This window comes from Equus caballus, chromosome 18 (genome assembly GCF_041296265.1).
Source record: "Equus caballus isolate H_3958 breed thoroughbred chromosome 18, TB-T2T, whole genome shotgun sequence".
Lineage (NCBI taxonomy): Eukaryota > Metazoa > Chordata > Mammalia > Perissodactyla > Equidae > Equus > Equus caballus.
In genome coordinates, this window is record NC_091701.1 from 41,322,353 (window position 1) to 41,343,121 (window position 20,769).

The window sequence follows — 20,769 nt, forward strand, 5'->3', positions numbered from 1 at the left end:
ACTGCTAGCTTAGAGTCAAAATATCTAAATTAAAATGTAGTATTTTCTCCATAAACCAGTAGCTCTTCTGACTGTTTCTATAAATGCGTAGTCATACAGCATAGTAGATCCAGACACTTGGGTTTAAATTTTAGTTCTATAACCACGTAAGTTACTCAGAGCTCAAATTTCTTCCTCGTGAGATGAATATGGGAACAGAACCTATCTCATGAGGTTGTTTAAGTATTAAGTGAATAACATATGTGACATGCCTAGCACCGTGCCTAGCTCATGAAGCAACAAGCATTAGCTGCTGCTGTCATCATCATCATTGCCACCATCACCAGCATTATTACTCTCCCATAACACTCTTGCTTTGGCATAAAGCTTATACTTCGCCTGTCACAGCCTTTGTAATTGCTTGCTTACTTGTCGTTATCTCCTGCTAGGCTGTAAGTTCTGTGAAGACAACACCTGTTTTATACCTTGTCATTGTTGTTCTCCCAGAGTGTCGCACACTGTTTGGATATATTACTTATGGAATGAATAAACAAAGGAATTCTGCAAAGAAAGTTGCCTGACTAGTCTTTTATGTCTTCCGGTCCTATCCGTTGCACCTTGAAATCTGTCTCAAGATGAATCTCACACCCTCTTTAGTTCATGTGAAAAAACTTTAACAATGCTCTGTTACCTACCAAAAAACGCACAAACTCATTAATCTGGCAGTAGTCTAATTTCCCAGCTTTGTTTTCAACCACAGCGCCAACTAAAACTTCTTGATCTGTATTCTGTTCTCCTCTCTGCCTCAGCCCCTCCTTTCCACTCCCTTTTATTTTATGTCACCTCCTCACTCCATTCCCCACTAGGAAGCCTTACCCTATCCTATCTGTACAAACTCTATCCATCCTTAAGGTCCAATTCAAGTCCCATCTCTTTCTGGAAATAGTCCACAGGAATCACTTCCTCTTCTGAGTTTCATTAGCCCTCTTCAGCCTATTCATTTGAAGTTTATTACTATGTAGTCATAAGAACCATCTTTCTTGAATATGAATTTTATCTTCTCAAATTAAGTGTAAGTTAGGTTGTTTGAGGGTGGGGCCATCGGTCTACTTCTTGCCTCCCACGGCACCTAATATCATGCTCCACACACAAAAGGCAACCCATGGATCTGTTGCCTGACTGTACGCGATGCCAGATTTATTTTTTAAATATGCAGATTTTGCAGCATTGTACTGACCTTCACAGCAGCACAGTCTCTGATATCATAATCCTGCTGAAATTCATTTTCCATGATAATAGTAGATACCTTGAAAGACAAGAGAGGCTTGAGAATTTAAGACTGATGTATAAATGTTTGCAATTTAGATGTAATTTGGGCAGCTTTAATAACTCAAGCGCATTCATATGCCATGGAAGGAAAACTTTTTCATCTCTTTTTTTTTATATCAGGATGCTAAATCACGAGGGGACTTAGAAAACATCATAATGTCATCAGTTTCCAAAGAAAGGAAGCCACAGTTTCAGAAGTGGAGGTTAACGGTGTATTAAGTTCCCAGTTGGAGTCACAGAGTATTGGGAGCTTGCTAAAGACATATTTTTTTTGCATGTGTTGAAAAGCTAGCTGCTCGATTAAGTATTCTCAGATATGTTCCAATTTGAAAATGAAAGTCAAGGAATTTTACATTTAGAAAGAATACACGATGAATTGACACAATGGTAATGTGGAGCGAATATTTAATATTTGAGAATAATTTGCTCTTAAAAGTGTTACTTAAAATCTCTCTTTAGGATAATGTAAACATTTGAAATAATTTTTAAGGTTCCCTCCAAACAAATTATTCCCCCCAATAAAGATGTTTTCTTTTTTACATAACTCTTACATTTTTAGATGATAAAAGCTTCTCATTATGAAAAAAAAGGAAAAAAATACAAAGAAAAAGAAAAAACCACTTGTACTACCCAAAGATGACCACTATATCTATATATTTATACTTTTATATTTTTTGGACTATATATAGAGAGACTATACATATGGGTATTTTTTTTAATAAAAATGAGATTGGTAACTTGTTTTTCCCCTACTTCATATAGGTGAATCTATCTCCATTTCAATAAAGATATATCTACATAATTTTAATGGTTCTATGGAATGTGGATGTATTATTTAACAATCAGCTTCTGGTTCTTGAAACAAATATTCTTTCCATACTACCCCAAACAAGAAAGTTCAAACTTACTGGTGTACGATCACTCCATTGCCAGGATCCTTCTAAATCAGGGCTCCTTTTATTCAAACCTATCCACAGCCAACGTTGGCCACTAGGTAGAAAGGAGGCCAAAAAAAAAAAAAAAAAAATTTGGCAAAAATATTTAGCATTCACATGTCTAAAATACTTAAGTTTATTCAGAAGACCTTGTCACTAACTGAAAAGCACAGTTTCAAGCTCTATAAAAAAGTCTTCTGAAATGAAACTAAACGCTAAATATGGGGTAGCTGTTGAAAAAGTATCATACTTGTTGAAACTAAATTTTAAGTTATTTTATTCATATAAAAGGCAAAAACTATTCTGCACTGAACTTGAGGAAAAAAACGTGTGCGATTAACCCAAACTTACTGCAGAGCTTCAATATTAGACAAAGTTTTCAGATACAGCCAGATGCAACAACGGCATTTCCTTAAAGCGTTTGTCTGTAACACTATCAAATATCTTTTCTTTAAAACGCACAACAAACCATTTGGCTAAATTTTTATCAAACAAGATTTAAAAAAATAATTTAATTCCCACTGCTCATTTAGTTTCAAGTAAACAGGTATTCAAGTATTTTCTAAATGCCAAACTCCATGGCTTATACTAGACCAATATAATTAAGCAATCACTTAAGTGAATGTATTTAACACTCATAACTATTCTACTTCTATGTACAAGGCATTGAGCTAGGTGCAATGGTGACACAAAGTACAAGACTGATATCCACCCTCAAATGGCATATAATCTAGTCAGGAAGACAGGGCATACATGAGCAAAGAAAATATAAGACCATTTTTGAAAGACAACAAATGATATTCAAATTGTTTACATTTTAAGTGCTACAAAAGTTCAGAAAAAGGAGAGTTCCCTGTGGACTGCAGGGAGTCAGGAAACATTCTGTGAGGTTAGTAGGATAAAAGACAGCCTTCAAAGGATGGCTAAGTTCTTTTGAGCCATAATCTGAGAGTTTACCACGTGCCAGTGTTCAGATTGGCTGAGAGGAGAAACGTCAGGCATTTCAAGGAAGAATATGTCCAACAACATATAGAAGCAGGGACATTCATTGGAACTGATTTTTTCTCCTCAATTAAACTTATGCTCTAGCTAGGGAGATATTGCTAGTCTAAACAAAAGTGATAGAACCATTAAAAAGATTTCTTCACCTCTAACCCCACTTGAAAATATTCTCTAAAATGTATTTTCCTTTTTAGGCCTTAATGGGTAGACCACTTCCCGTATAATTTAACCTTCTGATGGCATGTGGTATGTATTGATCAGTACATATGAGTGTACATTATATATGCATACACAATACATATATAAATGTTATAGCATAGAAATATAACACATATTAGAGAATGGGCAGGATCCACATCTAAAATTAATCCCCATTCTCAAGCTCAGTAGAATACATGGACTACAGGAATGTGCAGCTACAAGACTACTGGGAAATATAATGTCTGCATTTAAAAAATTTGCTAGTAAATCAAGGGCTACAGCAAACTTAATTTTAAATTAATTTCTCACCTTTTAATAAAATAATTGCTTTTCTTTATCTCTTTCCTTTGTTCAACATTCCTTCATTATTTTAATACCAATAAACACTATTTCATCTTTTCAACTTGAAGCTTTTCAACTTATGGCAATGGAATATGAGGACTGTCCCCTTTCAGTTTTTACTGTTATACTGTTTTCTTTCATAGAGAAAGATCATCAATTTGTAGACCTAAGATAAATCTAGTGGAGACAATTAAATCCACTTTGAATTTAGTGGCTGTAAGAGAAATTTGCAGTTTGCATTTTCATCTAATCAGAGCTTTCTTATGGGCTTCCAAATTTATCACTCTTACCAATTGCTGGATTTCTAAACCACAGAGTCTAGATAATTGCCACACACAGTACAATTAAAGTCAGATGGCTAAAATAAAGAGGAGGTTAAGTTTGCTTCCTAACACTTACTTGGGGATATAACTTCATTTCTTTCAAATCTTTGCACATTATATATTTGGACCTGGGGAATTTGGTTAGAATTTTGCGTTTCTCTAAAGTAAGCATTAGATATTTTATCTTTTTTACACAATCTTCAGTACAACCAGGAAGATGATCAAAGATCTTTCGTCACCTGCATTTCATCTCAAGTCAGCTTCTACTGAAAGCCTCTCCAGAGACGTCCCCAACCTGTCTGCCCAGTGCTCTCAGCTTCACTTCTTCCCCCTAAGAAACCTGCTTTCAATCCCATTTCTGCCTCCTCCTCTGCTGTGTCTCAGAGAACAGTTTTCTAGAGAGCAGAGTTTGCCTAATTGTCCAAAATTTCTTCACTACGTTCTGAGATTGAACTTCATTTCAGCCCAGACATTTACAGATTTCAGCCTCCATTTCAAGAGATTCATTAGTGGGTTATAAATACAGAAAATAATAGCTAATTGGTGTTTTTGTATGTGTGTGGTAAGATGTGGAAAATATTTCTTCAATTGTAACTTATTCCTGGTTTGACCTGGTTTATCTGTAGGCAGATAAAGAGGAGAAGAAATTGAAAGTCACATTAATCACTGCATGCTTCTAACATGGATTTTAGAAAATTTGAGGGAAAAATATGGATCATAACTGGGAAATCAAATCAAACTGAAATTTTCTCTCTTTATAAATTTTTTCTACTCCAAGAACTAAGTATACGGTTTTAAGGCTATTAGGTTAAGAAGACATTGCATGAAAGGTTGCCATGTGTATTTGTGTTAAAATTCTTACTCTCAGTCAAATTTCCTGTTGCCTCTTGTTTCTAAGGAAAACAGTATCTCAGCCATAACCCTCAATAAATACTATTTGATGAGGGTGCTTAGTCTGCAAAGCCTCAGATTTATATCTAAATCCATTCATGCCACAGCACAGGAGGTAGTGCACACAGCAGCAATGGCATTGCAAACAAGGCTTTCTTCTCTAATCCTATGGCTATTTCTGTTCTACAATGGCTTTCCCTGGTGGGCTGCCATTAAGAATTGCAAAGATCTTAGAGCCTTAATGACTCAGTGCACCATGAATCCTTTTCATTGAAATACAAATAGAGATGTGGAACTTGGATTGTGAGAAGTGTAGCAGTAATCTGACTTAACTCTTTGGCACGCAATACACAATTTGGGCCATGGACATCTTGCTGAGAAAGGTCAATTCGCGAGATAAAAAGCTAAGGTGTTCAAGGAGTAGGCTTTAGAATCATTTTCTGATAGAAATGGGTTTGTTTCCTTTCTTCCCTTCAAGCCATGGTCACAAGATTGGTTTTAGAATATGTTGTCTTTCTAAATACAGTGTCGGCAAATGATCTCTTTATTCACGGAGCAGGTATCAAGCAGACAACACAGTCTGCTTAATAGGGCATTGTGTTAGCTGCTGGGATGAGAGTACAAATAAAATACGGTCCCGATGACTGAAAGGATTATGGTGATTTCTTTTTCTTTGTGTTTTCTGTTTTCTAAATTCAATATGCATTACTTTCACGATTAGAAAAGAGTTTAACATTGTACAGTCTATGGAAAATAAACATGTATAGGAATGGAAGAAAATGGAAAGGATTTACACTAAATGTTAACTAAGTTTACAACTGGGAGCTAGGATTTGAGGTGATTTTTATTTTCTTCATTATCCTTTTTTATATTTCCCAAATTTTACATAATGAACTTGCATTATTTTTTACTTGGGGGGGGGGAACTTGGCAAATGTGAACAGAACCAAAGACACAAATGAAGAAAAATTCCTTAATTACCTCTCAGGCTTTAGTTTTGTTTCCTAGTGTAATCTACTCTATATAGGAGTTTTTTTTTTTTTTTTGGAGGAAGATTAGCCCTGAGCTAACTACTGCCAATCCTCCTCTTTTCGCTGAGGAAGAATGGCCCTGAGCTAACATCCATACCCATCTTCCTCTATTTCATATGTGGGACGCCTACCACAGCACGGCTTTTGCCAAGCAGTGCCATGTCTGCACCCAGGACCCGAACCAGTGAACCCCAGGCGGCCGAGAAGCAGAACGAGTGAACTTAACTGCTGTGCCACCGGGCCGGCCCCAGTACATAGCAGTTCTTAATGATCATTGGTATCATATATGATAGCCCACTTTCCATCAATTGATTTCCACAAACATCTGCAACCTCATTGCTCAGTACTAATCCATGGTCCCCTGTCTACTTAGAGGTTCCCAACCTCTTGTTTGCTGCCATTCAAAAATTCAATTGTTTACGTCAGTATTTTACTTAAAAATACTTTAGCCTAGACAGTATGATATTGTGTGTGTCTAGGGGACAGTAAGATGATGCCCTGCTTGAAATTTTCACCTCAGGGAGAACCAGTAGGGTAAGGGAAAGGCCTTGCTCCAGAGGGGGCTACCACAGGGACGTTTGTGATCCAAGGCCACCTGAGGCTTTGGTCATTAGCAGAGTGAATGTCAGAAATGAGTTTATATCAGTGAAATTAGAAGCTTGTTAATCATGTGATGTAGAAATGGGCTCTCTCTGGCGAAACTGAAGTTATTCAAGATATGGGGAAAAGCTAAAGTTTTTAGAGACACTCTCACCCTTCATGAAAGGGTATTAGAATCTGGTGAGGCTGGTAGCCTGTACCACTAGAAACGAGTCTGGCGCTTGACCTCTAAAGGGTCCCATGTCCAGTCAATGGGTCAGGTGATTGGGACTGCCTGACACGGACTACAACGGGAACAGAATCCTGACCCTGGAGTATTGTCACGTTTGCCTCAAATGAACCTTCCATGCAAGATGGTGGCTGGAACACTAAAAGGACAGACTGCTGGGATGTTGTCAAGCTTACAAAACAGGTTGTATGAAATGTTTTGTGTCTGCTTCAATGAACGTTTAATAAATGTCTGTAAGTGTGGAAGGATTTGGTCTCAGTTTTGCATTCATTATAATCTAATCTCAAGGCTGTGGGGAGTAGCTAAGAACCTAACAGTTAGTATATCCAAATTAACTTAGGCTAGTGTGCAATTAAATTTTGTACATTAATTTCTAATGCTAGAAAATGAAGTCTAGAATACCCTAAATTCTACAATAGATGCCTAATAAACGAATACGTATGGAACACAGGTATTGTATTTTACATCAGGTTCCCAGTATACTGTAGTGAGATGTTACTTTCTTTAATGAGAAAAATATAATAGTGGGTATGTTAATGCAAATCAGGAAAATGTGGAAGAATGTTCAAACTTTTAAAAAAGTCACTCAAAATTTTATCTCCCAGAGGTAACAATGATTATTTTTTATGTATTTTTGCAGTCTACTTTTTAATTTAAATAGTATATTTTTTACTCTCTTATAACTTGCCTTCCCCTCACTTAATATATTATATTTACATGTTATAATATTCTTTTTAAAAAAATCTTAATGCACAGGGGATAAATTCTAAAGATCAATGACAATAATGACAATAGGGATCTTGACCTTTTTCTGACTTTCATGGAAATGGATTTAATGTTTAATCATTAAGTAGTACATGGCTATTGGTTGAGCTATGTTCTACTCTTAATTTAATAAGAATCTACATGTTAATAATATTAATTAAATATGTTAAGTTTATATTTGTATATTAACCCAGGAATGGTGAAGTGTACCAGACGCATTTTCAGCACCTATTAATAGATGATTGCATGATATTAGACTTGATACATAGAGTCCTGGTATTGACCCAAATTTGTATTCTTAGAAGAAATCCTACATGGCCAAAGTGTGTTATTTTGAGGTACTATAATGTAGTGGATTAAGAAAGTGGGCTCTCAGACAGAGAGAGACGAACTCTGTATGACTCCACTCGTAGGTGGTAGTTAACACATAGACAAAGAGAACTGATCGGTGGTTACCAGGGGAAAGGGGGGTGGGGGGAGGGCACTAGGGGTGAAGTGGTGTACCCACAACATGACTAATAATGATGTACAACTGTAATTTCACAAGGTTGTTAACTATCATAATCTTAATTAAAAAAAAAAGAAAGTGGGCTCTAATGGGTTCAACTACTGGATCTTTTACTTACTAGCTGTAAAAACAACTTGGGCAAGTTGTTTTACTTCTCTGTGTCTGTGTTTCTTCATTTAGATAAAATGAGCATAGTAATAGTATCTATGTCATAGGCTGTTGTAAGGATTAAATGAGCTAATAGATAGAAAATATTTAGGACATTATCTGGCACATAACTACTATATAGGTGTTTGTTATTATATCACTTGTTAGTATTTACTTTTTAAAGTCTACTCACAAGGTGGGTCTGTAAGTGTTCTCTGCGCTATTATTGACAAGCTTTGACATCAGAATTGAGAAATAAACCAGACGCTTGCAACAGTTTCTATGTAATGGAATACAAGCTCTTGCTTGCACTACTGAAATATGTGGTAATGATCTTTTTTTATAAAATGTCAAAGAATTCACATACAGAACCATATAGTTCCCATCTCTTTCTTGGAAGAAATTCTTTGTCAATGTTTTCAATTTCTTCCATGGCTATTGAATTATTGGGTTTCTACTTATCAAATCAATTGTACACTAATTTGTATTTCCCTACAAATTGTTCATTTTAATAATTTCATGTATAATAGCATATAATTATACATAGTTTTCTCACCAATTAAAAAATTTCTCCATTAAATGGGTTTTATAATCCCATACTCAGGTTTCATTTTAACTGTGTTTTCTTTTTCATTTTCATAATTTAATCATCAGTAAATTTTTTTTTCTGTTTTGTTGTTTTATTTCCAGAGATACAGCTCTAGGATTTGTCAATTCTACTGCTTTTCTAATTCAGTCATTCACTTTTCTCTTTATCAGGTTCTTTCTTATGGTTTCCTTATGTTTATGTTGATATTTATTTTCAGTTTTGGTTGAATGCTTATTTTCATTATTTTTGTTAAATAATTAAAGCCCTTAAAGATATTAATGTACCTCCAACTATAGCTTTGGCTATAGCTCATCAATTTCAGAGTGAGTGCTGTTATCATCATCTGTACAGTTTTGATTTATTTGCCAAAAGTGTTACTTAAAAACACTGAATTTATAAGTTGATAGGGTGTGATTTCACTTCTTATATAACCTGTATAATTATACCACTTTGGTATTTGAGATTTTCTTTTTAGCCTACTAGATCAATTATTGTAAGTAATATAGGAAAAGAGCTTAAAGAGAAAGTATGTTCAGACGTTGTAAACTACAGAGAATACTATTAAATCAACCTTAATTATACTATTCACATGCTCTATATTGTTTTTTTGCCTGTTTCATTTATCAATGAATGAGACGAGTGTTAAAGTTTCCCATTACTGTTATTTATTGGAAAATTTCACTAATGTAATAAATATTTTTGCCTTATATATTTTGATGCTATTTTATTTAAGTACATAAATGTTCTTGAATATTACAACTTCCTTTTAGATTGTATCTTTAGTCAGTAAGAAATAGATCTCATTTTCCTGTTTAGTGCATTTTTACTTCAATTGTATTTTATCTAACATTAAAACTGTGACTCTAGCTTTTTTGTTCACATTTGCACAAATATTTTGCCCATTGTTTTACTTTTACCATTTTAGCTGCTGCATGAAGTCTGTGATTACGAACTCAATTGCTATTTTGGTTAATGTGGGACAAGCACCTAACATAAGAAAGTGAAGTGGGTCAAGGAGTAATAAATTAGGAACCAGAGCAAATTGGAGAGTGATGCCCCATCTCAGAGGACCACTGGCTACTCAGGATTCACTAATTATTGCCACAATATGAAAATGTTGCCAGTTGTTTTAATTTTTAAAGAGATGTGAAAAATATGGATTTTTACCAAAAGTTCTCAATCTTGAAACACTTTGTGGCCCCTTCCTTCCAGGAAAACAACATCATACTCTTTGGGCTGGATTGTTTTAGGTCTCTTTCAACAGCATATAGTTGGATTCCATTATTGAAGAAATTTGCAGACCTGGACTAAACATAACTGATAATGAAAAAATTTGGTCTTCCGCCATCTTGCTTTATGCTGGACTTCATGTTTCGTCATTTCATTTCTTTAATTTTTCATGCGAGCCTTTTTTTTCACCCATTTACTAGATGAACACACTCTTTTGCATTTTACTACACATTATCTTAAGGTTTTAAAAATGTACATACTCTGTGTTTCTAAATATGATTCCCAGGTAAAATGAGGAATTTGTACTTTGATTTTTCACAACTGTTTTCTCATTTTACCTCCCACTATTCATTTGTAAACAGAGTTAAACACCAAGTTTTATGAAAATATTCTTATATTTCTCTTTTGGGATTTAGGATAATTTCATTCTATTTTTATAATTTACACATATTGCATTATCTAGACTTGAGGCTTTGTTTTTATGTTATTCTTCCTTCCAATTCTTTTAAAACAAACTACTTATTCATGTGTTCTTGATTTTTTATTCATCTCTCTGCTGGAATATGTCTTTGAAATTTCCTTTTCAAGCAGGGAGCACAGGTGGTATATAAACCAATTACTATCCTCACAAATGAAAAGCAATGTAATTGGGAACTAAAAGTAATACACTGCAAACGTTTTCCACCTCAAAACTCTTTAGATGTCCAGTTAAAAAATCTCTTCTTACATTTAATGTCCTAGAGAAGAAGCCTAGTTGAATTTTCTTTGTGTTTTGTTTATTTTCTTGCTGTTTCTTTTTGAGGTTTTTGTTTGCCTGAGTCAAAATGATCAGGAAAGAATTCACTAGGATATATCCAAATGCTGATTTCTCTTCTATAATTTTGTCTGGAATACCCTGAATCCTTGATTTACAGATTCGGGTCTTCTTTTTGGTTCAGAAAAGTGATGGAAGAAGAAAATGAATTTGTGGAGTTGAAGGCCCTCATACTAACGACTGTCCCCAAAGCTTCAGAGAAATCTTCCCCCTATGATAGCATCACTTGGCCCATATTTCTCCACATTGTCCTTAAGGACATCAGGAAATTGTCCAGGAATCCGCTTTCCACCATCACACCAAAATTGCAATGGCTTATAAAACATATCAATGCTGAATAACTAAATGACATCAAATTTATCATAGAAGATCTCACTCTAAACGTATTACCTGAACTGGTCCATTAAAACGTGAAGAAATTCCTTTATTTCATCCACATGACTGAAGCTAGGAAGGTGTCCCCCAAGCGCTTGGCAGAATCTCTCAGCTTCTTCCCAGTTCCTCTTTCTTACTATTCTTTCTACATGAAACACCTTAACAAAATATAATGTTATTTTGTCTTCTGGTATAATCATAAAATAGTCCTAATTTTAAAGTCAATTACAGTCAAATGTGTGGACCCCTGCAGTGGATTCTTATAGGTGGAATGAAGACATAGGTAAATGAACATATACTGTGACACAGTCAGGTCCTGCTGAAAGTGTCAACTAAAGAGCACCACAGGTGCCAGCCACTGTTGTCAAATGGATGACCTTCCTCAGCCAGGCTGGAGAACAAGATACCATGTCCTCCTGCATTCCTAGGACCTTGAGAGACAAACTGAACCAGCAGGTAAAGCTGTAAAGCATACATACGAATGGTTTAGGAGTGGACTTCTGCAAAGAAATGTGCTGGCAACATAATTTTGAACATAATACACTGAGACCTGCGCAAGTACAGAACTATTTTCTTTTCTTTTCTTTTTTGTGGAAGATTGGCCCTGAGCTAACATCCGTGCCCATCTTCCTCTACTTTATATGTGGGACACCTGCTACAGCATGGCTTGACAAGCAGTGCATAGGTCCACACCTGGGATCTGAACTGGTGAACCCCAGGCCGCCGAAGTGGAATGTGTGAACTTAACCACTGCGCCACTGGGCTGGCCCCAGTACAGGACTATTTTCTGATGAAGAAGAATCAGAGGGGTGACTGCACTGGTGTCTGAACATTGACAAAAGGTGGCAAAACCAAACTTGCCACTTTGGACTGTTGCTTTAGTTTGTGATGACTAATTTTATGCCAAAGGAAACATAATCATTTCAAAATAAAAAGAGGAGGAGCAGATGACACAATGGTAGATTGAACTGCTGGTCCCGATTCTTCAGTTTCCCATGATATACACTCTTGCCATGGCCTCCTGCTGGGCGGACCATACTTCCCTATACCTTGACTTGGAGCCTGGCATGTGACTTGCTGTGGTCACTGAGACATTAGTGGGGTAAAGTGAGCAGAGGCCTGAAATGTGCTTCTCGGGCTCCAGTGATTGACTAGGAGAAGAAAAAGCCCCTTCAGCCTGAGCCCTAGAGGGAAGGGCAGTAGACCCCAACTCATACCCTGGAGCCCAGCACAGCTGACCAGCAGTTGAAAGCAGAGCTGGCCATACAAGCCCACACTTGATCAGTCAAACCTTAGCCAACCCAGAGATTTGTGAACGTGAGACTAAATGTTTGTTGTCACAGCCACTGAATTTTGGAGTGGTAAGACGTATAAAGAACCCTAAAATAACTTTTTTTACATTGAAAGAAGTGATAAAACTCTTTATTTGACAATAAAAATTAGAAGGATGTGAGAATCACCAGCAAAGTGTCAGCACGGCATGCAACTCACCCTCTTCCCACAACAAAAGAACCCTAAGGAAGAGCCAATTCTGGCTCTGGTCCTACTCTTTCAGGTGGGACATTAGTTTATGTGGGGATGAGCTGTCTGACACCAGAGGTTCAACAACGCCCTGATGAGGACTCTGTGCTTCCACACATTTTGGTAGGTAACATATGTGTCTGGGGAGGAACATAATTTGTACAAGGACATGGACTAGGAGAGTAGAAAGATAACTTCATTGAGGGATGGAATGAGAATGTTACTTTACCTTATAACAAGAAAGACCTGAGGGCAAACTAAGCCAGCCTTCAGGACAGGAGTCGCCAGGCTTGGGGGCTGCTTCTTCAGGCTCAGCGGGCCCACTTATCTTCTTGCAAATCGAAAGTGCTCTGAAGCTTTTGCAGTCTTTTACCTCCCACTTTCCAAGAGACTTTCCAGTAGACATAGCTACACACCCACCTGGAGAAGCTGGGGTTGGATTGGAAAGTTAAATTAAAAATCTCCTTTTAAAAGTAAAGTCCAAATGTTTTTGAGTGTCTCTACCCTTTGAGCCAAAATGGGAAGAGACAATAGGAAAAAACCATGTTGTTCATAATGATGATGATGATGATGATGATGACGATGATGATAATATACAGAGGGGCTTACTATTTGCTAGGTACCATTCTAAAAGGATTAAATAATACTCATAACAAACCTAGAGAGTGGATTCTATTGTCATACGGAGGTACAGTGAGGATTAGTGACTTGTCCAAGGTCACATGTTAGTAAGTGGTTGATTGAGGATTGGAATCCAGGTGGTCTGTGTGCAGAGCCGTACCCTAAGACACTACACTGCTCAGGATAGCCCAAGTGGTTAGTATTAGCTTAGCAACTTTGAACAATTTTTAAGCAATTTAGTAAACCTCAAAACAAAACTCCCCCAGATTAGATCCAAAGGAAGGGCCAGTATAATAAAAATAGAAAGAGGTATGTGGTAACATACTATTTATTTTATGGTAGCCAGAATTTTATTTATTTATAGCAACATTAAAGGATAGTTTGTACTGTTGGATCCATTTTCCAAATGAAGAATAAGTGACGTGCCCACATATTTAGTGAGTGGCACAGTCAGGACTTGAACCCAGATTTGTCTGGCAAAATGCCATGCTCCTTTTCCATTACAGCACACTGCCTGAACTGGGTAGAGGACAAGAAGGGCAAACACTGGAAAGTAATGAAGGCAACTTTCATTCCACCAGACAGGAAGCCATGTGGTCTCATGTCTCATACTTAAACATGGCCAGCAAGAGGAACAAGGAACTGGGAAAAACAGCGCTGTGTTACCCTGGATGGGTGAGCTATTTTCCCCTGTTCTGCCCGCTGCTCATGGCTTGTCCATGATAGACCACACTGGCTGTGGCTGAGAGTAATAATGGCAAAGAGAGCTTAATGGCAGTCTTTCTGGCTATAGGACTGAGAGAATAGCCATTGTAACTCCTTCCCGAGCACCTCTCCAACCACTGAGGCTTATCCATGAAGAACATGACATTGACTCTAAGATGTCTGAGCGTCTATAAAAGAAATCGCATGTTTTATATGTTAGAATATTCTAATTTAAGACAAGATTTAACCAGGATTAGCATCTATATCCTTCATCTTCTACAAGTAAAAAGAAGACTTTGTTATTATCAATACCACTCACATTTATGATGACGACCATGTGTTACAAATTTTGTGGGAATTCTCTATTTCAAATGTTGTGTTTAATTACACACACGTTCTAATTTCCGTGTTATAAAAAAAGGTCTTCATGATCACATCATGCAAACACAAGAAAATATAAATAATTCAAAGGGAGAAAAGTCAAATGCTTTATAACTGCTGTCCTATACAAAGCCAAAATCATCTAAAAAGTATTGCATTAGACATAAGGAGATCTGGATTTTAGCAATTTAATAACCAGGTATCTTTTGTCAAGTAAATCACCTTTCTAAGCCTCTGTTTTCTCAACTCTAAAATCAAAAGGGACTTCTGAGGTCCTTTGTGAGTCAAATCTTCTGATTCTATGGCTAATTATGGTCAATGCTTCAAGTTGGTTAAAGAAGGATGAATTAACTTTCAGAATAAATAATACCTACAACATATTGCCTCCTTAATTCTCAACCATAGAGATAAACACATTCAATTTTGGAGAAAGAAGTTAAGAAGCAGAGAGATGAAAATGAAAAGTGCTTCACAATGAAGCTTTCTAGATTCTATTTGAGACTTACATGGAAAAGATAAAAAATACACTGTGGTTCTAGGTTTGTGCCATTAGGTGGTGGTTTCTGAGAACTGAGTTTTCTAGCTTCTTTTATTGAGTCATTCCCAAGGATTAAATAGGGAAGATATAGTCACTGCTTCTCTTTATGGTTCCATAGATAGACTCTAATCCTGAAGATCATCACTTCCCTCCCATTTCAAGGGTCAGAAGAATACATTTGGGAGCAATGCTGCATTTCATAAGTCACTGTTTTCTACTATTTTAACGGCTAATGCACTCACCAGGCTCAAGAAAGTTCCAGTTGGAAAAGGTTACAGTCCGCTTTACTCCGCTAACACTTGCCCAACCATACTCTCCACGTGAATCTGTATCTCTCAGGCCAGTCCAGAAGTATTTTCCCGGAGATTTACTATACTTTTTAATCATATCATTCAGGTATTCTTGTTCAAATCTACAAAACAAGAGTCAAATTAGCAAGAGTTTTTACAATGACTGACTTACTGTATAAACTGAAGATGCATCTTTTTCTCAGGAAGATTATTTAGCAAAGGAACCCAGAGTTAAAAGCTCACTAGTACATGTTTACTGATGGTCACACCTGCTAGTTATAGTCAGATTGCAGTTGGTTCCAAAAGGGACCTCATCCTGGTAAATCTTGTAACAGGTTTCTCCATGTCTCTTCCAGCCCTAAATCAGAGGAGAAATATCATCACAGTGTTTTCCAGATTTGATGATGTCCCCCTCTGACAAGCAAGGTTCTGTTACATTGATAACATCTCACAACTTATGGAAATTAAGGACATGGTCAGTGAATTCATACACGTGATGAGGGTGGGACACAATTTCATGGATAACCTCCACAAGACTGTAAGCCTGTGTCAGACAGAAGGTGTGTCTTAATTCTCTTTACCCCTGGCACCTAGCTCATCAAAGTTGTTGGTTGAATTACTTTTGAACAGGAATAATATAAGTGGGGAAAGTAAAGATACCAGCATTGAGGACAGTAATCATATACATGTTTATAGAAATTCACGAATAGGTAACTCTTTCTCCTATAACTCTTTTTTTTTCTGTAAGAATGCCAACATATTATGATTCACTGCCCTCTTGATTGCTCTAACGCAAATGAACGGAAGCTAGTAATTTCTTCTATTTTTCCAAGTCTCAACTGTTTAAGTCTCAGCTACCATCCCTAACCAAGAAGGTGTAATACTGCTTAGAAAAATTTACACGGGGGTTTTACATACCTCATCTGGAGGACACATCTTATCAGATCTTGAATCATTCATGTTTTCTCCCTTTTTCTTGCATACATATTTAAGTTTCTCTTCACATGATTGGACCTTCCAATGACCTAGCTTTTAAAAAATAGAAAAAAATTTTTCCCACAAGAGAAGTTAATTATCATATATTTAGACTTGAACTCTAACTTATTTTAAACCAAGATAGTTTCTTCTCACAAAACTATGAGGGAGGGAGAGGGGGAGGTGGATGAGGAAGAGGAAGAAGAAAGGAGAGGTAGGGAACGAATATAAATGAATGATTAAATCTGAGAACATACTCCTGTAAAACGCTACCCAACAAGGCTGCAAGGTTGTGGCTCACAGCCTGTTATTTCAACATCACCTCTAGGTCACAGTGGGGATGAATTTCGTTTTCTTATAAAAGTAACAATAAAACCATCAAAGGACACTCAGTATAGAAGTTGGAGAGAGAAGAACTCAGCTCACAAACAGTTGCCAATGTTCCAGTCTTCTTCCACATGACGTGGCCAAAGTTCATCCACAGGTTAAAAACTTTGAGGTATGTCAGCTAACCTCCCTGTCTCAGTTTCCTCATATGTAAAATGATGATGGTGGTGAGAATAGCTACTCTCCAAGAATTCTAGAACCAAAAGTCTCTTCCCACTCTACTTCAGCCTAGACTTGAAAGTTCTCTCTTTCAAATAGGCTACTTAACATTTCTTTTGCTTAACTGACTAAGTCACTCTGCTTTCTTTGAATTAAATTTTACTAAGTCAATTGTGTTAAGGGTCAGTTTTGAACACTGGAATGCTGTCCAGGTAAGCCATCAGTTCACTCTTGCCTATGGGACCTCATCTCTATCTTTGACACTCTTTGAAAGACATCTTGGATATCCTTTTAAATAGAGCACCAAATGTGACAACCTTCTAAAGTCATCTTTGACACCTTTCTAAATACATCTTTACTCCTGAAACACTTCTAAATACACATCCCATTTATTGCTTCCACTTAAGTCTCCAGAAGTTTGGGTGACAGAATCAGCCTCCTAAACAATTAGAAGTCCACAGGAAAGGGATACAAACAAAAATGCAGAGGTACATATATCCTTCCTGCTCAAGACACAGCTCACTTTGTACTCTTAAGTAAAGCATATTCAATACATTTTTAAGCATTCTATGGGAGTAGGATGTTCTCTGAGCAAAGTTAGACTTAATTTTTTAATAAAAATATTTTTTCACTTCTCAAAGTAGGATTAATATAAAACTTAATCTGAAGATGAATTCAGAAGATGGGATTTTTCAGGTTAAATTATGGCTGCATGCTAAATATCACACTGATGGTCCTGAGAAAAAGCAGGTTTTTAGAACCAATCTGGCACAAACATCTGAGTTCTAAAGGGATTCTCTTGATCTGTTTCAGACCAGCAGATACTTTCAGACAGGAAGTGGATTATTTAGTCATTGCTTTATTTATTTTTCAGTAGCTACTGGAAAGACAATCTACAGAGCTTGTACCTTTTCTTTTCTTTCCCAGTTTAAACACAAATATCCCAACCAAAGTAATCTTAATATTATTATTAGGAATAACAATAAGAATATAAATAAACCACAGGTTTTGTACCTTTCCTAAATAGGAAACACAGTTGGGAGTCTGATTGAAGGAAACATTTGGCTCATTCTCATCCCAATATGTTAGAGTAACTTCAGTACCATCTGACCACTGAAATAAAGTTGGCGTATTTATGTTCTTAAGGCCTGTCCATGTTTCTTCTTTGGCACCTAAAAGAAAAATGTTTTAGTTGGCTTGGTTTTACTCAATTGTATACTTCAATATGTACATGTTACTGATTTTACATTCTGATACGGGGTTTTAAGAGCCTTGATGGTATTCTCTCTTTTTATTTCTTTTAAAATTTTAATGCAGAAGATTGTATTCTTAATTAATCTGTTAAAATGTGGGCAAGTCAGGCAGGCAGGGTGATGAGGGGTTTGAGGTCACTTATGCAGGTAGAGTACACAGGGGGAACAGCTGTACTATGACCTATAGGCTGTGTTTCTGATACGTGTTAGATAAACCTTGTTTTTGGGAAATAATGAAATTCTACAAATACAATCATAGATTTCCAATTAGAATAAGAATATTGTCCATCACTGCCCTGGAATGATTATGCTGCCTTCCTAGGTAAAAAAATTAGCATCATGCTCACACACGATAGAACTCTACTATTAGCTATTATTATTGGTGAATCCTAGGAGTAGGTTTGAACACTGGCAGTTTAGTGTATTTTTGTTCTTCAGTCTTTAGCTTTCAAAGAATTTCAAAAGTGAAACAATCATCACTTAAGTGTTCGGAGCAACTTAAATAGCATTTAGCTTATGAGAAGAGGAAAATTATTCACAAGGGTGGTACTGTCAAATTGGTAGCCACTAGCTACATGTGGCTATTTAAATTTGTAAATGAATTAAAATTAAATGAAAGTAAAAATTCAGTTCCTCAGTTGCCCTCACTATATACTTCAAGTGCTCAAAAGCCACAAGCGGTTGATGGCTACTGTACTGGACAGCACAGATTATAGAATAGTTGTATCATTGCAGAAAATTCTGTTGGGCAGCGCCGATCTAAAGGATCAAACTGTAAGTTTTCATTCCTGCTAAGAGTCTGAAAATAGAGATACTTTAAAATGTTTTAAACTTCCAAAATAGGATATTTTAAAAACTTACCCCCATTATGGAGTTTTGTGACAACCACCTCCACATCCGCTAAAGAATGAATGCTGATGAGGTCACTGCTCAAGGCTTTGCAGTGCATATTTGCCTTATCCCAGGAATTACTTTCATTTACCAGTAGATAGCAAAATCCGTTATTTGGCAGCCAGTCTGCATCACAGCGGGTATCTGAATATGTCCAGACATCTGGGGAGAAAGCAGCTATTTGTATTCCAGTAAAGATACATCTATTTAGAATCAATAACATTGCAAATTCTTCTTTCTTGAATCATAAGGCTTCTGGAAAACTGGAGAATGTGATGTCAGATAGTACAGTGACATGAATTTATGTGGTGCCTAATGTATACATAGCATCATAAGAGTGACTGCAGGGATTCAGATAACGATATAACTTTAATGTGATACAAACACGCTACGTGGCTGGGCTCAAATTATTTAAGGAGGGATTGCCCTTAGTCCTAGTAGACAGAAGAAAGGGGTGGGGTAAGCCAGGTGCTGACAAATCTCTTCCTTGTTATGGGACTTGTTAGGTTCCCCTCCAGTCTCTGCCTCTAAGAGATTATGAGTTCGAGCCTCTTATTCACGTACAGTCAGCTTAGCAAGCGGATGTTCATTAATGCTCGCTGTTGAACAAAGGACAGGCAGAGATTTAAGGAACAGAATAAGACATTTGTACACTCCACACCCAAGACATGGCAGCAACAGAGGGAAAGGGCAAAGGGCATCTCTGGATCTCTTCTTTCCTCCTCTCTGCTAGACCTGTAATCCTCATGGAATTAGTGATGCTTTGTTTTGACCATGATAAAATTCACTCAAATGATGGTCAAGAATGACTAGAGACAAAGAGTGAGATACAAAACCACACAAAATACTTGTACCCCTATTAATAGAACTAGAAAGCTGTTTGGTTACTCAGACTTCATGGATTTGGAACTGTTTGGAATATTTGTTGTATGAAAACACAGCATCTTAAAAACGTAGACAGTCTGTTTTCTATTAAAGGATAAAATTCAGGTTCAACTAGCTTCTCACCCTTGCAAGATAACTCAATCAACTTTAAGGTTCTGAAACAGCACTTGTTATTATTATTATATTTTACAATTACGATAAAGGAAGAGAGGAACAAAATCAACCATAATTGAACTGAAAACAATCATTTTCCTATTCTACTCTTTCTATGAATACATATTTTTACAAGATTAAAATAAGTAGGCATATTATTCTGCTCTTTGTATTTTTCTGCTGGCAAAGTTATTTTAATAAATTCATACTATTTAATCATGTGGAAACATCATGATTTACTTAATAATCGCTCTACAGGATATTTACTTGATCTATCTCAGCCACTCTGATTTATTTTCATTTGTACTGTCTTTTCTCTTATGCCTTCTGTTGTATGGGCTAAATTTAGTTTGAATCAACTTGGAAGATGAACGCTCATTTTCTCCTATTATTTTAAAACATCCCCCTACTTTCTTTACTCTCTATACTTATTTTTTAATCTTAAAAAATAGCTTTATGCTCCTATGTGGATAAAAAGTTTTATGCTGTCTTCTCTTCCACCAACATTCCTTAAAGCAAGACATTTTAAAACCTCCTTTTTTCCTCCCAGTTTTTTTTGTGTGTGTGTGAGGAAGACTGGCCCTAAGCTAACATCCATGTCCATCTTCTCTACTTTATATGTGGGACACCTGCCACAGCATGGCTTTCCAAGCAGTGCCATGTCTGCACCCGGGATCTGAACCAGCGAACCCCAGGCCACCAAAGCGGAACATGCAAACTT

General features: G+C 36.6%; 1 protein-coding gene across 3 annotated transcripts in view; it reads right to left on the reverse strand.

The window, feature by feature from the left end:
• LY75 (lymphocyte antigen 75) overlaps positions 1-20,769 on the reverse strand; it is a 130,214-nt gene that overhangs the window by 86,427 nt on the left and 23,018 nt on the right. For all 3 annotated transcript variants that reach the window (XM_014732232.3, XM_070240593.1, NM_001301255.1), the window contains 9 exon segments: positions 18,981-19,172; positions 17,881-18,038; positions 16,264-16,374; positions 15,615-15,703; positions 15,298-15,467; positions 13,040-13,239; positions 11,305-11,447; positions 2,217-2,298; positions 1,217-1,285 (listed from right to left, as the gene is read on the reverse strand). In XM_014732232.3, the coding sequence (XP_014587718.1) occupies positions 1,217-1,285; positions 2,217-2,298; positions 11,305-11,447; positions 13,040-13,239; positions 15,298-15,467; positions 15,615-15,703; positions 16,264-16,374; positions 17,881-18,038; positions 18,981-19,172 (1,214 nt within the window).